Source organism: Melitaea cinxia, chromosome Z (assembly GCF_905220565.1).
Source record: "Melitaea cinxia chromosome Z, ilMelCinx1.1, whole genome shotgun sequence".
NCBI classification, from domain to species: domain Eukaryota; kingdom Metazoa; phylum Arthropoda; class Insecta; order Lepidoptera; family Nymphalidae; genus Melitaea; species Melitaea cinxia.
Window position 1 is genome coordinate 14,772,686 of NC_059424.1, and position 18,239 is coordinate 14,790,924.

Here is an 18,239-nt window from a genome sequence, read left to right on the forward strand (position 1 = left end):
GTAATAAGGTATCAAACATAAAAAATACTTTATAAAATTTTAAAATAGGCACTACTTTTTTTCTTTTTTTATTACTGAGAAAAAATTATGTACTTCATGCCTTTAATGTTACAACAAATGCATTTAGTACTAATGCTTAAAACGAAATGAACATGTAAAGTATTATCTTTTAAACTGCCCAAAAGACAATACCGATATTTTACTAACTTATTGTTTACGGGACTGATATCTTTTGATAATACAAAAGTGTGACTAATTTATTCTATATCAATGACTTCTTTTATATCTTGCACTCATAGGGAAAAAAAATATATTATTTTTCCAATGGGTTCATGATTCCCGTGTTCATTACTTAGGACTTACACTGTAAAAGTATAAGATTAAAAAATTTAACGATAGTTCTCCGTTCTAATTTCTAACATACGCTATATCTAATGTCTAATGTTGTAAGAAAACAATAAATTTTGTAATAGTGTAGAGATGACATAAAAATAATAATTATGTTATCACCTCTATAATTATTATTAGGTTAATTATATCATTGAATTTTACATTAGAAAAACAACAGTAGTATTAACAACAATATGAAATAGGTTTTAGATAATTTTAATATTCCAGAAATAAGTTAAATATTTAATAAATAATAGCTCAAACATTTTGTGTAAATTATTGTTTATATTTTTCCTATACTTAATAAGATAACAGATTATACAATTGTACTAAAATATCGATTCTATTTCTGAACGAAGCTGTTTAAGTTCAATTTGCAATTTGATATAAAATTCTCTTTGGTTTAATTTAATAATTTTAATAATGCAATTTTGTAGTTTTCAATAATCATAATGTATTCCTTTAGTTTTAAACGGTTGAAAATAAAATACTAAATATACCTTTACCTCATCTATGCTAAGAAGTGGTAACTTAAGAATTAATCAATAAATATTAAGATAAAAAAATATATTTTCAGAAATCTCTTGCGGATGCTATTTTTGCTCCTTTTTAATTTTGAAACTGTTTAATAAATTTACAGTTAAAGAAACCTATAAATAGTTGACAATTGGTCTGCTGTGATAAATTTCGTAGTGATTATCATATCGCTGTCATTACAGAATTGTATTTACAAATTCGTTTTCTCCTTCGCTATCACATCGTCCACTTTTAACTATCTACTATTGTAAACAGTATATTTTACCCTTCAACGTAGTTATTGCGTATCAGTGTGTGGTCAGTGTAACATGCAACAGTTATTGAGATGTCATTAAAAAAAGTTGAAAAATCTTTCTATTAAATTATGTGCCATATCTACGATAGCCAGAAATGCCGCGGGATATTTTGAGCGATAGCTTGGCTGTTCTTAGGATTGTAGAGGTATGAAATTTTCTTTAAATTAATTTTGGGACTTTATTGTTAGGATTGAAATGAAACATTTATTTCAATTTAGCTGCAATGCATACATTTTTAATTCGTATAGTTTTTGTTCTTGCGAAAAGATGTCATAGCTACATATTTGGTATATTTGTTGAAAGTTTCTTGTTTGACTTTAGTATAATATAATTACTTTAATAAGTAATATTAAAAAAAACTACTTATAGCACGAAGATGAAGAAAATTGGCCTCTAGAAGATAAGTCATCGTGCAAACAGAATAGTAAAAAAGCAAATGCTCCTATAAACTCACATAGTATACAACCATATACTAAAGACGACTGTGCATGTTATTATAACTATGCGTAAGTACTGGTTAAGAATACTTACTAAAATAAAAATAGAAATCATACATATTTTTATCAGTATATTAGAATACTCTACCAAAGCATTTATTACAACTGCCAATCAATTTTGGATTTATTCCAAACTGATACTTCAAACTTATTTTAAGCTGTAAAATATTTGGACTGATATATATATGACTTTATTAATAAATCAAGGAAAATCACATTTATGCTGTAAAAACCATATATGGATAATTAAAAAAAAAAAAAAAAAAAAAATATATATATATATATATACTAAACATTCCTTGGTTTTAGTATAGAAAAATGTATACTCTTCACTTTTAAAATAACCAATAAACATATTGATTATAGTAATATCCCAAAATTATACAATCTGTTTGAGGAAGAGTTGGTCACTAAGTAAATCAAAAATATAATCCTACATATAACTTTGCATATGAACTCACTATAACAAATGGCTCTGACTTTAATATCTATACATATAATAAAATGGTAGGAAAGTCAAAACTGTACATTGAATATTTTTTAAAAAGAATACTTGAGATGTGGGCTAAGATCTAAATTAGGTAAAACCGAATTTCGGGACCGTGGGGGGATGGGGGGGGAGAGGGTGGGAAACGCTACCCCTGGTACCACTGTCACACCTCGGAACCCCATGGTTATGGAGATATCCATGGTTAAAGTTTTGAGGTTAGAAGAAGAATTTCGAAAGTTAGAGGAACGCTTGGCTCCGGCGCTACGGGAAGTGCAGCCCTTGCGTGCGAAAGCACGCTCACTCATGCTCCGTACAAAAAAAACCGAATTATGGGGTTTTTGGGTGTGGAGGGTGGAGGGTGTAGGGGAATCTATACAAGGTAACACTGTCATACCTCAAAACCCCATGGTTATGGAGATATCCATGGTTAAAGTTTTGAGGTTAGAAGAAGAATTTAAAGCTATTATAATACCTTTGAGCTCGTAGTGTTAGCATTGTGTGACAAATCGACACTTTTAAACAAAATAACGCGTCAGACATAATATTCTAATAAAATTAGTAACATTGCGTGCTAGAATATAGGTTTAGAAATTCGAAAAATACCCAAAACCGAATCGGAGCACCCCACTGTCCACGTGGTCTTGGTCTGTCCTACCCCTAGAGTGTTTTTTTTGTGCCGCGGAGGCGCGAAGGGAGGGCACGCTTGCTTTCGCACGCAAGGGCGGAAGGGCTGCACTTCCCGCAGCGCCGGAGCCAAGCGTTCCTCTAACTTTCGAAATTCTTCTTCTAACCTCAAAACTTTAACCATGGATATCTCCATAACTATGGGGTTCCGAGGTGTGACAGTGGTACCAGGGGTAGCGTTCCCCACCCTCTCCCCCCCCATCCCCCCACGGTCCCGAAATTCGGTTTTACCTAATCTAAAGCTTTACCGAGATGTGATCTACAATCGATACCGAAGCCAAAAATATAGTTTTTAGAATTTTTGTCTGTTTGTCTGTATGTATGTCTGGGATAAACTCAAAAAGTACTGCATGGATTTACTTCAAATTTGGCACGAATTTTATTAAGAAGTCTGGTCAACATATAGGCTACATATAATCACGCTATGGGGAACGAGCAGTGAACCTTTATTTCTTCAACGCATTCTGTAACAATGTGTAATCTAACAACGCATATTTGAATGTTGTCGTTATTATGTTAATAACCATGCTATAAGCTAGCTTCACACTATAAATAAAGACATTCTGTAGTATATTTAACGATAGTATCAGCGTTGCGCCCGTGCGCATACGGGGCGGGTCGCTAGTGTTCATATAAATTACTCAACTAGACCGTAGAATATTAAACAATAATTTATAGCAACCATGTTAATAATGTCATTTTTATAGTCTGATATAAAATCCTTATGTGTAGTTAAAAAGGATATATTATATTCCTTTCAAATAGATAGACATATTTAATAGATTTATGTTTATTATTTTTATACATAAGATCCTTGGTTTATGCAGTGATATAGCAAACTTTAGTTTATATGATAAGATCCATAGATTGATACTTTATGTTCTTATAGTCTAGGTGACAGTGCTGCCAACCGTCAGCGTGATCCACTATATCAATATAAGACAAGTAGTCTTCCAGCTGCCTCATCGATCAATCAGTCCTGGGACGAAATAGTGTGCTCAGCATTGCGGATAGCTCCTGAAGATATTGCCAACCAACTATCACTTCTTGACTTGCCATGTTTCAAATCAATTCAACCAGAAGAGCTTACCACATGTGGCTGGACAAAACTGAACAAACTCACAGTAGCCCCGAATGTTGTAGCTTTTACAAAAAGATTTAACAGGGTAATTGTTGTAATAAAGTTGTTTTCTTTTTTTTTTTACTAATCTTATCTCCGACTTATATTTAATACTTTTCAAACACTTGCAGGTCAGTTTCTGGACCGTGCAAGAAATACTCAATGGCCAGTCACCAAAGGCTCGTGCTGAGACACTGGCCCATTTCATAAAGGTGGCAAAAAAGTTGCATGATTTGAATAATCTCCACTCACTTTTTGCAGTAATCTCAGCTTTGCATAGTGCTAGTATTTATAGGTAATATATCAATGCTACATTAGTATAATACACTATAATTAAGTGTGATTTTATATTGGTATTTCATAATTAATTTACAGGTTGACAAAAACTTGGGCATGTTTGTCTAAAAAGGATAAGCAGCAGTTTGATAAGCTTGCAGAGCTATTCGGCGAGAAAGATAATTGGACTGCACTTAGAGATTATATGCGGACAATCTCTCTACCATGCATACCTTACCTTGGTATGTATTTTAATTTCTTTTCTTCGTCTTCTTCTTAGGCTATACATCTGCAGGTTTTTCTGTTTAATTACGATAATTAATCTTGTTTCCTAAGAATGCCATAAGCTTCAAGTGTATAAAGTTACCGGTATAAAGTTTTGACGAACAATAATGGCTTATTAACGAAGCAATGTTAAGCATTAATCATTATCCAATTAATAGACTTAAATACATTGTGTATTTAATATAGATCAGTATGGCCCTTTACAGCATGTATTTGATTTGATTGATTTTTCACGGGCTATTCTCCGCAACTCGACGTCTCAGTGCGCCTATTTTGCGTGGTAGGCTAAGGGCCTTTACAGCATGTAATTTAAGTGAATATTATAGGAAGGTCGGTGTGACAATTTTTTCGAAATTGTATATTTGTACTTTAGTTGGCACTAAGGTTAATTTTTAAACCGCATTAGATTGGATAGGATTAGATTAAAATCGTAATTTATCAATTCAAGAGTAAACTCTAAAGAAAACATGTTTGTATTGTCTAATGTCAAAAAAGCCGTAAACTTTATATATCAAGACGTTCTGTAGTATATTTAGTATCAGTATTTCACCCGTGTGAAGCCGGGGCAGGTCGCTCGTATATTATGTGTACATAGCTATAGCAAGATGACATTATTATTTCACGCACATGACAGTATGTTTTATAGATATTTAGCTTGAACAATTTTAAATATTTAAAATTTTTACCGTATTAAATTTTGTCTCCTTAAAGGGTACGTAAATACTTTGTCTACGAGTTAAATAATTTTACTATTATTTTTCTTTATATTACTCCAACTATAATTTTATTTCCCTGATTAAGTGATATTAATTGTTGTTCTTTCTGTTAGGTATTAGGAATACATAATTTTCATGTGCCGGAAGCGATAAATTAGTAATAATAACAGTAATTAATATCGTGATTTTTAAAAAAATTTAAACAATAGTTTATCTAAAATGGAATTACTTATCAAGGTTGCTGAAGTTTTTTTAATACAAAAAAGATTCATAATCTTTAAAACCGTGGGAACTGTTTCTTTTATTCTTGTTCAGGGATATATTCATCATTTGAAGAAAATCGACTTCTAGCGCTTGATTCAAAACGCCATGTTAATAAACAGAGACCTAAACCCTCTTAACTCCCCTCTCGGGTCAGCTTTACTGCCGCACTTGCTCTAGGATATTTAAAACTAAATGTGGATTAGTGAGCCATATTAGGGCCCATCATAGAAATAAAGTCATGACTCCCTGGGTCGCCGTCGTCGAAATCGATGAGAAGGACAATATGGACTATATTTTGAATTGAGTATACCTTGCTAGGTAAAACATCATTTACTAGGCTTATTTATTTATATATTTATTAGATAATTAATATTGAACGAATGATATGAATCAGTCGCCCTGCTTTGTCCCTTTTGCATTTTTAACATTGCGTTAGAATTTATAAATGATTAATGAATTGGTGTTTTTCGAGTCAAATCAAATACGTGCAATCAAATTTAAAAAATATAGCAGATTGTTTTAACCCAAATTAAACCCCGCCTAGGATTTTAATAGATGGCTATTAGATGGTCATAATTGAAATTTAATCATGTCATTAGTACTACTTACGTGCTTACAAAGGGTATACATCTATGATAAATTTAATTAAAACAACTTTTTTTATTATTGGTGTTATTGGTTTGTATAATCTGAAAAGGAAATATTTTTAGTATTTTTAAGTCGTATAATTCACAGAATGTATTATATTTCCAAAGAAATTTTTGTAATCTTGTATATTATGTTTCAGGTATATTTCTCACAGATCTAGTGTACATCGATATGGCGCATCCAGCGGGCTCGGGTTCGCCTCACCGTGTTGCTAAAATGGCCGTGGTTTTGAAAGCCCTGGAACGCTATCAGACCTCCGAATACGACATACAACCGCTTCCTCACGTCGCTAACTATCTCAACAGCGTGCGTTATATCGAGGAATTGCAAAAATTTTTAGAAGACGATCAATATAAGTAAGAGCATTTATATTTACCTAAAACCCTTTAAGCTTTTTAATTGATTATTGTACATTTGTACAACTAATCGTGATCTTGCCGTGTGGTGTCGGCCGAGTAGAATAGCACCACCCCCTTTCTTCCCGTGGGGGTCGTAAAAGGCGACCGATGGATAAACCTGGCTCCAAATCATCAGTGGCGCAGAGCTTAGGCAACTCTTCGTTTTCCTGAAGAGTGTCCTAGGCAACACAGTGTCTTTCTGACACTGTCTAAATCGTCTGCAATAGATGGATGAAGACCAATGATTGATTGAATCGTGATCAGTTTATGTAGTAGGCTAGGAAATTTTTAGCCAAACCGTTTACAGCCTAATTTTTAGATACTAAAGTAGGTATAAAATAATTATTAATTTTTATCCATAATACATGGGTGAAGATTGTGTCTAGCGTAGTTCCTAGACCAATCTGTCAGTAATAACTTAAGGAAACAAGTTAAATTAACCTTTTTATATTTGTTTAGTATAGACACTACTTGATTTAATATGTTTAAACGAACAAATAACCTTCAATATGTAATATAAATATTTTTATTTTTCAGATTGTCTCAGAAACTGGAACCACCCTCTCCTATAGGTAGTTGCGTTGGATCTAAAGAGTCAGTTAAAGAAGCTCAATTGCCGGGTTCTTCGACTCCCTTTACTCTGTCTCCATCTCACCGTCTTGGTTCAGGTTCACTGAGACTCCAAGGCTCGTACAGTCAAACTAAATTTATACCAACTCACAGGAAGTGTCGTTCGCTCGGTTCTAAGTAAGTATAAATGATATTTTAAATAGTGTAAGTTTTTAATTATTATTTTTTTCGTTTTTAAATAGGAATGTTTAAATATGTCATATAAAATGTATTTCAAGTTATTTTATAAATATCAATACAACATTGATAATTATGATCTTATATTGAATTGAATTGAAGAAGTCTAATTTGTGTAAATAGTAATATTAATCACATTTATAAATAAATTAATGATATTTAAATGTTTCGATTGTCTAAGGTTGATAAATGTTTACGATTGTTTATTTACACACCAAATGCAGCGTGATCGATAAAATAGTAGTTAACTTTGTTTACACGTCAGTATCTTCAGGGCCGTCGCTCTATTTTCAAATGATATGTCGTCAACACAAGCAAAACTAAATAAATTGCTCAGTAATTGGATGAAAATTACGTAAGAGCATTGTAAACTGTTTTAAAATTTGAAAAAGTGGTCAAGTAAAAATATATGTTTCTTTTTAAATAATTTTAATTTATTTGTTTTCATATCTTACTTGTTGACCTATTAATGCCCAATTATATTTTGTTACTTTCAGTCCATTTATTTAACTTTTTAATGCGTGAGAATGATCATTGGTACTTCTGTTTTCCTGGTACTTGCACAGTTGACTACTTTGCGTTTATGAGTTCTGCACATTGCATGATTGCTTTGAACATCCATATGTTATACCTACATGCATAATAATAATAATTTGAACAAGAATAATAAAGTTGACAGTTTCAGTTTTACTGCAAATAATAAATGTAGTCAACTGTGTAAACTTCGCTTCTCTTAAAACATATCATTTCGAATTTTTCCCATTAGGTACTTCATGGTGTTGTTCTTGATGGGTTTAACTAAAAATTCACCATCAATTCCAACGCATGAAATCGATATTTCTGTGGTTATATAGACCGAGACATAATCATTATTGTACTACATTAAAATTAAAACGATAATAACTATTTGACTAATACCACAGCGAGATTAATTCGAACATAATTAATATGCTTTTGTTCTGTGTGCGATTTTTGTTAATAAAATATAGCTCTAGATGTTGTCCTACTCAAACATATTAATGTGAACTCACAATATTACAGTTGATTTTTTTACGTAGAGTTTTAAATTGTTTGAAGCGGGACAGCATTTTTCAAAAATTGTACACATGTATAGAGGTATTTGAAAGTGGCAATCGGATCATAGGTTTCGAAGCGCGAGCTTACCGAGAAATTTTCACAAGGTCAATTTTGGTGTTGGGTGAGTGCATTGTATTAATAATAACGATTAATTGAATGACGGCTTGCATTATGTTGTATTGTAGATATGAAAATACAAATAGTAAATGCATGCTTAATGCCCGTCACGTGATATGAGGGAGGTATTTACATGAGAGATTTAATCGCAACCTGCATGATTGAATTCATTATGTACTAAAATGACAGAAAGAGCCGGAAACGTCATAAAACAATACAACGTATATAAAACGCGCTTTTAGTAATTTATTTAATTAATTACATAAACTAACTGGTAATTATTTTTTATTTCAAATATAAAAGTTGTTCGACTCCTAACTGCATTCCTTCAAATGGGGGGTTCTGTAGGTGTAATACATTCCACGTGGAAAAAAATCCTATATATCACTACATAGTATAAAACAAAGTCGCTTTCTCTGTCCCTGCACATGTATGTACGCTTAAATCTTTAAAACTACGCAACGAATTTTGATGCGGTTCTTTTTAATAGATAGATTGATTCAAGAGGAACGTTTATATGTATAATAACATCCATTAAATAGTGGAGAAATACTGTTATTTTTGAGTTTTCTAATGTTATGTCGTAAATAATTATTTTTTTTTCGCTTAAATTGCAAACGCAGGCTGAACCCTACGAGATTTATCAAAATAATGTACTAAGTATTGTACACATTGAAAAGGTCTACAGAAAACTCCGCGGTGGTATATACCTATCTCTTATGGATATCCCACAATAACATTTTTTTGTCATTTACTTTTTACGACAAATAATGGCTAATTTTCGAAGCGATTTTAACCAATACAGCATTAATCCTTATCCAATTAAATACCTTAAATATATTTTTTATTTAATATAGATCTATATGGCCCTTTACAGCAAATGATTTAAATGAATATTTTCGAAGATATTACAGATTTAAAAATCGCGGTACGTAGCGTTTGCGGCGGTTCCGGCCGGCTTTTACTCTAAGTTAACGCGTGCGGGTCACGGGCAGTAATGAATAAATCAAAACTACTGATCGATTTTAATCATTTTTTCAGTGAATGACAGAGGCTATAATTATATTTTATACCCGTGCGAAGCCGGAGCGGGTCGCTAGTATCCTATATAATCCTAATATAGAAGCTTCGCTGGCATACTTCTGGCATATTTCTGCAGAACCTTCCAATAGACTCCTAATAAAATAACATTCTACGAGCAAAAGAATTCCTTCGAATACGCAGTTCTTTAGTAACACTATATAACTCTCTACTGTACAACTGCTGTATTCGTCAGTTAGTAATAATTTTCCCTTTTAACCGACTTCAAAAAATGAGGAGGTATATATAGACCGGACTCTCTTCATCATGGTTATTCATAGCGGGTGCTTCCTCAGAATCGTCCATCATGGATGTTGTTTTATAAAGATTTTAAAACAAATAATTACACCACTACGAAATATTATCGAACTAATTTTAATTGGCAAAATAATTTAAGAAACTGAACTTGAAAAGATTACAAAGAAACAAACTGATTTGGAGCAGATGGGTTTGCGGGTACAAGTCACACGTCCGCACTCAATCCAAAAAGTGACCAGCGACCGAACTGACACCTGACTGACAACTCCATCCGGTGTTTACCCGCTCCAAAATACAGTAATCGCAATAAAGGACGTAATTCGGTATTAACGTAAGTAATTTCACATGGCAACAGTATTAATCAAATCAAAATTTAATTATTTCCTTTAAAATATAGCACGCGCCGTTATACATACATATATATATATATATATATATATATACATATATATATATATATACATATATATATATATATACATATATATATATACATATTTATGTATGTTCGAGGATAACTTCGTCGTTCATGAACCGATTTTGATAATTCTTTTTTTTATTAGAAATGGGATATCCAGGTGAATCCCAGAGAAATCGAGAGAAACCCTCGAAAATCGTAGTGACGACTAGTGCGTTCGTTAGTGGTCGATGAAGTAGGTTTTTTTCGTTTGCGAGCAAACACAATTATAAACACTTGTTTACCTGCTCACGAAAGGTATCATGCAGAGCGAGTATATCAAAGTAGGTCATGTATCCTAAGGGCGACTTCAAATTAGAGGCGGGAAGAAGCGTTGCAGCGTTAAAGTTAAAGCGTAAAAGCCACAGAACCTCCCATTTGAAGGATAGTATTTAGGAGTCGAGCAATCTGTATATCTATGTTTTAATTTTACTTAATTCTTTTGTCTGATTTAGAAATTTTATATTTTATAAATACCATAAATTATAAATACCATTTTGTGGAGCATGATTATTATGTTTATTAATTTCGTTTTACGTTTGTTTTTTTTTTATAATTCATATTCTCTATAAAAACCCGGTTCTTTTGATCATGTACTATTCGATACCAGAATTCTTTAAAATATGCCTTCTTCAAGAACATATAGAGGGTACTTGCGCTGAGCTACTTACAGAAATTTTTATTTCATATTATTTGCCATAATATGAAACTATAAATACGATGTATTTTGCTTTTATATTATTAAACTATTATTTTAGCAATACATTTCTTTGTAACAAAGTCGTGTTATTATTATATGTTATTATATATGTGCTTTTATTTATTTTTTAAACACAATGCCATTATCAGTTACCGTAGATAAATACTAAATGTAATAATTGAAGTGGTTGAGTATTTATATATTAGTCTGAAACATATAATAACTTACTTAGATTAGATTATTATAAGCGATAATTGGCAATATTTAAACAATATATGATTGATTATGTCTTGCGATGACCATAACCATGTTTTGCACTTGCTTGTTGTTACGATGTTTGATTACATATTTTTATTTAATTTTCACCCAAACTTCTGTCGTTACCAGCATGTGTAGAAATTAACAATTTTTTTTAATGAGTTTTTGGTAAGATAAAATATTAATTTTCATGGTACCAATATTCGATTACTAGGATGTCCTGACTGGTGCAGTTAATTTGCATTGAATGTACTGCACTGTGTTGAATGTTCAGTACATTATATACAGTATACTAGCTGACCCCGCAAACCTTGTTTCGCTATATATATTATTAACTGCCTTAATCCCCCCACCCCTTTATAACTTATGAGTATGAAAAATAGATGTTGATTCTCGAAACGAGTTGCTCTTTTGCCAATATTTTTCTTACAAACTCGATTATTAAAATAAATGACAATATATATGGGAGTAAAAGAACATAATATCAAAATATTGTATTTTATTTGTAGGAACCTGAATTTGGTGCGTGTTCGACTAGCACTTTCTTTTTTATTTCAATCTCTCTTTTCAATCAGGTGAAATTATTTTAAATGTGCGTCTGCTTATCACACGTGTGTGCTTACACACTATATTATATTTATTTATTTTATATTTTTAATTATTTTTGTTGCTTTCGAAGTTCTTGCATGTTAGTTCGTTGTTTTGCTTCACTGTCATAGTTTTCTTGTCACCTTAAAATATTTATTAATTCATTTCAAACCCTTAAAAATTGTATCATACGTATAATTTTTGGAACATTTTTGTGTATTTCACACTGTTTTAGAGTTAATAAGTCCAGGATCCAGGGTCCATTTTTGCACTTGATTACTACCAAGCTAATTTCCCGTGAGTAGCTTCATTTTGAATTCACGAAAAGAATCCACGAAGATTCAGCTAGATCGTTATTTTTTTTACATCAAAGATGAACGATAACGAACCACGTAATTTGTAGGACAATATGACTGTTAAATTATATGAATATTAACTAATTACAAATAATCAGCTGGCTAATAAACATTTTTATCTATACATGTTGGAAAGAGTGGACTCTTCGATTAAACCATACAATATGTAAGTCAAATATTTTATCGAATAACTTAGATAATTATTATCAGATTTAACAAAAACAAACTTAGTTAGTAATACATTTTTGAGAATCATCAATACATCATAATATTTTATTCCTGCTACCCCTATTATCTACAAAAATCGAGAGTTTTTGTAAAGGTCTCATCAAAATGAAGCTTCTCATGGAAAATTAGCAGGATAGTAATTAAGTGCAAAAATGGACCCTGGGTCCTGGACTATAACATGTATGAAATGATTTAATACTAATGTTTGTATACACTAAGCTTGCTATCTGAACTTCAATGTGATTATATTGTCTGTTATTTATATTATTTCACGAATACCCTATTTATTTTTTATCATAATTGATTTTAATCATGTATTTTACTAAACAAACAAGTTTTGATAATTGATAAACAAACAAGTTTTGACAAAATATATTGAAAATACATTCACTATAATAGAATTAGTATCATAATTAATGAAATAAATTGTTTTGTTAGTTACAAAGCTTAACTATACAACAATCGTTGAATTTTTATAGTATACTAGTAAAGGTAGGAATGTTCTAATGTTTCAATAACGTTTCTAATATACATAAATTAAAAAAAAACAAATTAAAAACTGTAAAAGTAGTTAGATTTTATGCAATTTTATTTAAAAATAACTCTTAATGCGTGTCATTAATGACAATAATAGCTTATTCTGTTCGTTATTGGAGTTTGAATGTACAGAAATAATTGAAATGTATCATTTGTAATGACAAATGTTTTTATTAGTTTTATGTCACTCTGGCCGGCTCCCGCGAAAGACAATCGATGCGTATTAATTAAAGTAAATTACATATTTTAATTGTTTTTAACTAAAATAATAAAGTAACATATAAACCTCGTTATCGCAGTATATTCGGCAAGAGTCACAGTGAAGACAAGGACGAGAAGACACCTGCCGGTTCTGTCAACCTTTTGGACGACACGCTCCTGGAATCTCCTAGTTCTGTTTCTGGTGCTAAGATGTCACAATCGCTGCCATACAAGTAACTTTATATTTTTTTGTAAACTTGATGAACCCGCGATTTTCTTTGCCATTTGCAACCCCTTAATTAACTTTTGACAGATAGAGAAGATTTTAAAGAGATAAAAATTACATAATTTTGGCTAAAATTTTGTGTGTATATATTAGCTTTTTTAGAAATGTATCAGGTCACATTTTTATTATATTTATTGTAAGTCCATAGAAATATATATATATATTTTTAGTTAATCCTTCACCCTGTTACAATAACGCTATATATTACAGTAATTGGAACGCTCGCAAAGCATTCGAAACACTACATTGTACTTATATTTTTTTGTTGAATTGAAGCCATTTGAAAAATATTGTGACTAAAAGTTTTGATGTAATAATAAAATTTAATTATGATTGCAATAATTGTATAATACAATAGACATATAATTGTTTCGTTTCAGCGATGTGTTGTCAATAATAGATCCGACGGAGTGTGATTTCCAGAGCTACGTACGAAGAAAAACAATAATCAAAGACGGTAGGAAGATATCGCTGTCTTCGTGGCAGAGATACTGGCTACAATTGTCTAGCAACGTTCTTATATTCTATGGCTCTAAAACATTTAAAGGGTATGTTAAAAAAGCATCTTTAATAAATACTGCTAGCCATAGGCTTCCCCAAGTTCGAGCCAAAAATGGCGTGAACTCATGTGTTTTGCCCATAGTCACCACGCTGGGCAGGCGGGTTCCTGACCGCCGGGCTGGCTTTGTCACCGAAGACGCTCCTGCCCGTCTTCGGCCTGTGTATTTGAAAGCCAGCAGTTGGATGGTTATCCCATCTGTTATCCATTCTATTCGAAGTAATATTAGACCACGTTAGCCAGAACCCCAAACTTTTGTAACTAAACTTAGTCATAGTATAAAACTGAATTTCATACGTGTCACTTGGGTACCTATTAGAAGATTTTTCTTCAGTAGCCGGTCAATTTCGATAGCTCCAATCCCGACCTAGACAAACATTTAGGTTGGCCGTGGGTGCGAGTACGAAGTAATTTTTGACGCCTTTGATACTTATTATCGTTGTTGCCGACGTAACTATGAGTTAAATTTTATATTTGACCATTCCTTCTATCGGTGTTGGGAGCATGCACTGAGAAATTTTCAACTTTTATGATTGAGATCTGGCCCTCCTGGGCTTTCGGTCTATAATATTTTATTGCACATTAAGAAAATAACTTCGAACATGTGTTCGTGGGCATTCTGCTATGAAATACCACTCTTAACTGTAATCGTTAAGGTTGCGGGCACTATATATATAGTATATTTTTCCCAGGACGAATAGAAGCGACTTCAGCAAGGACCGTTGCAAGGTGCTACCGCTTCACGATGGTTGGCGTGCCGTGTGGCTGGAAGGGGAGGCCTCAGACGCGTTCCAGCTGGTTGACCACCACGTCGGCACTATATACAAGTTCAAGTTAGTAAAGACCATTTTGATCATTCACCATTTGCTCCAATGTGACGGATATATTCCCTAATAGGAGTAATGATCGCTATTAGGTATTTATGATAACAACCGGCACTGGCAGGTTACGTGCTCTCCCGAGGAAATTATAATTTTGTAATGAGTAAACTAATTTAAAATAAAACAAATTAATAATAGGAATTCTCTATCAACCTCTTGTTGTCGGTTAAGCAGTCTCTTTATGGTGTCTTGAACGTGACTCGTGACGTGACTCTGTTCGGCAACGTCTTTTGAAGTTTGTCCCAAATGTGTTAAGTCGGGTTAAGATCAGAAGTGTAAAACTTGAATCCGGTCGTCATTCAGGTACTCAGTAAACGATCTTGCGGTATGCATTAATCTGAAGTTGTCATAAAATGTTACGAAAGGTATGGTAAGATCTTGAAAAACTTCTTTCACGTATATTTGAATGTTTACACCACCTCTAACACAGCCAGATCACTATGAGCCCCGTAAAAGATACATCCCTAAATAATTATTGACTTTATCTTGTATACCTCTGTTTTTGTTAAAGCGCGTACAGCAAACCCTTAATTTTTACGGCTATAGACACTCCGATGTCCATCTAGATCTCAAGGTTATTCTGCACTTATCAGAACAATCAGCGGATTCTCGTGCAAAGCAAGTCAAGCGCTACGGTGTTGTAGGGGGGAGGGAGGTATGTTCAATCGCACTGACATTTCCCACTTTAAAAACACGAGTACGGGCTTCGATAGCATGGTAGCAGAGATTTCTTAAAGGTTGTGTGGATAAAGAAGTGGCTATCCCGGGTTGAAGTGCAACAATTTCGATCTTCATCTTGCCCGCGGGTTTATAAAGCTGCTCCCGAAATCGTTTGACGGCATCTCGTAATATTGTTCGAGGCACACGGAGTGTACGAGCGATGTGACGTTGGCTGTACCCAGCTTTAGCCTAAGTCTGTGCCTTAGCTCCATATGATTGTTAGTGCATTGAGTGACATTTACAGTTATGAGCAATAAATACACATTACAAAGATCATCCCGACGACGTTCTAAGCCGAGGTGCGATCTCGCTAGGAGACACCCTTAGGACGAACGCCACCCCGTGCCCGCCGAAAAGGGCCCACATCTTCCTTCGCGGCCGGTTGCCTAAGTGCCTGGCCCCTCTCACCGGTGACGCTGTAAAGGCCAGTAGCCAACAGCAACTGTCATTTCGAAAAAAAAATATTACAAAGTCAAATTAAACAATGTTTTCAAATTACAGCAGAAAATAACAGGAAATATTAACACACAAACGCATTTATGCACAGTTAATATTAATGTAATATTTGGAGTAATTAATGTTTTTGAAGATCGATATTACATGTCTTATTCGCTCATCCTCTTACATAAATATTTCTCTTTAGTTGACCTTTCTCTAACAACCTATCCATATACTTTCATATCTATTTCTTTGAAATATATGGGCTAAAAATTATAATAACAAGCTATATGTCAATCCTAACTGCAGCATAAGAGATTTCCCTATAAGGATTAGAATGTCGAATTTAATTCATTTCAATATACTTCAGTTTGATACATGCACACAAGTCTCAGAATTAATCCAGAATCTTTTTGTTAACTTATTTTACTTTTCACGCTAGCTCAACTTAGGTCATCATTTCAGTTATCAGAATGTTTTTTTTACAAACCGTTTCTTGAGGCTTAACATAAAAATGACAAAAAGAGGTTAAAAAAATTGAATGATTCTGTGATTTTTTTCACTGTTTTTTATGACTGTATTACTGTTTTCGACTTATGAAAGTCTCAAATGATAGAAATGGTGATACGACGAATATTATTAGATAGATGACTGACGATAGAATCCATAATATTATAATTTTACGGGTTATTAATTTAATACGTCTAATATTTTTATTATTTACTTTGTTATAGGACCGGATGTGAGTCAACAGCGAAACAATGGGTCGAAAAGATAAATGACGTCACATACAAAATGGTGAAACCCCTCCCCGCGAATCTCATGTCATTCGAATAACTAACGAATTTTTGCATGTCTTATAACCGTTTGATGTATCTTTAACGACTATTGACTTGAACGAACTAGATATAACCTCTACCGCTTTGTAAAGTTTTATTATTTATCAATAGTTTAGTTAATATGTGATTAACTTTATACTTTGCCTTTTATAAACAACGCTGCCTAGTAACTTTGTACGTAAATCTAGTCTGAGTTATTATAAGTGTGCGTTTCTTTTTATGCGTTTTATAAATGTTTCGTAGTCTTTTTGTAATTTTTATCGAAATTAATATAAACATATTATAGTCGTTTAAATAATTAAGTATTTAATTGATACATTGCTCACTTCTATACAGTCTTTTTAAACTGGTATAGAGCTAAACTTTTGGTTAATAGTAAATCTGAAGCATTCGTTTAAGGTAAGCACTGTTATGACACGGGAGGTTCGAATTATGTTTTCGCTAATGTCAACGTGGCTATGATTATGTTTACAAAGTAAGCTGTATTGCTTCCTAATATATATTTCAGAATATAATAGAATTTTAAATTAAGCTACCCGTCTAAAGGTGAAATATTAAAATGATACACAGCACTGTTTCTCATTGAGTGAGGACACTCACACTCAAGCTATTTATCTCATTGACATACACTATTAGTAAAATTAATGTTCAAATTAAGTATTTTATAGATCTTGATAAAAAAGTGTCGTTGTCTTGCGTCACTATGATACTTTTTTCTTATGTCGTTTGTGTTTATTTTTTAATACCAATACTAATAGTCAAAATATTACTCCTGTATTTGAATAAAGCAATGTTATTTTAATACTTATATATTTTTAGGTTTGTAATGCTTTGAATCCACCGACGAATTGTAATTGTTACAATGATATTGATTCTCCTTTATACACGTATGTATAAAATTTAATTTTTAATGTTTAAGAATCTTTTTGTTATATCTCATTTTTATTAATAAACTTCAAATTATACTCAATAAAATATCCTAAAATATAGTTGACTTTTTTTGTGAATCATCTGCCGTCTTCCTTCTTCTACTCGTATTATATAATATTAAAGTTCCTGACAAAATATTTCAGCAATGCGGTTTATTAGTGACTATAATATAATTATGACAAACTAGCTGTGCCCGCGACTTCGTCCGCGTGGAGTTTAACAAAAAAGTTATTGTTGAGTTCGCAGTCATAAATTTCTAAAATAATAGTAGCCTAAGTTACTTCTTATTACATCGGCTATCTGCCAGTCAAAGTCCCGTCA

At 32.5% G+C, this 18,239-nt stretch overlaps 1 protein-coding gene across 1 annotated transcript; it reads left to right on the forward strand.

Moving 5' to 3' along the window:
* The first annotated feature begins 735 nt into the window (after positions 1–735).
* On the forward strand, positions 736–17,975 carry LOC123668641 (ras-specific guanine nucleotide-releasing factor RalGPS1). The gene is made up of 12 exons (XM_045602355.1): positions 736–865; positions 968–1,368; positions 1,593–1,729; positions 3,784–4,060; positions 4,146–4,309; positions 4,390–4,532; positions 6,343–6,559; positions 7,139–7,348; positions 13,364–13,498; positions 13,932–14,099; positions 14,803–14,943; positions 16,884–17,975. Exons 2-12 carry the CDS (start codon positions 1,318–1,320, stop codon positions 16,984–16,986), a joined length of 1,746 nt encoding a protein of 581 aa, XP_045458311.1. The 5' UTR covers positions 736–865; positions 968–1,317; the 3' UTR covers positions 16,987–17,975.
* The last annotated feature ends 264 nt before the right edge of the window (positions 17,976–18,239 follow it).

Excerpts from the sequence above, each read along its gene's own strand:
- LOC123668641 (XM_045602355.1), top strand. The coding sequence starts at position 1,318 with ATGCCGCGGGATATTTTGAGCGATAGCTTGGCTGTTCTTAGGATTGTA. Across the intron at positions 1,730-3,783 it reads GCATGTTATTATAACTATGC|TCTAGGTGACAGTGCTGCCA; the intron begins GTAAGTACTGGT and ends ATGTTCTTATAG. Across the intron at positions 14,944-16,883 it reads GGCACTATATACAAGTTCAA|GACCGGATGTGAGTCAACAG; the intron begins GTTAGTAAAGAC and ends ACTTTGTTATAG.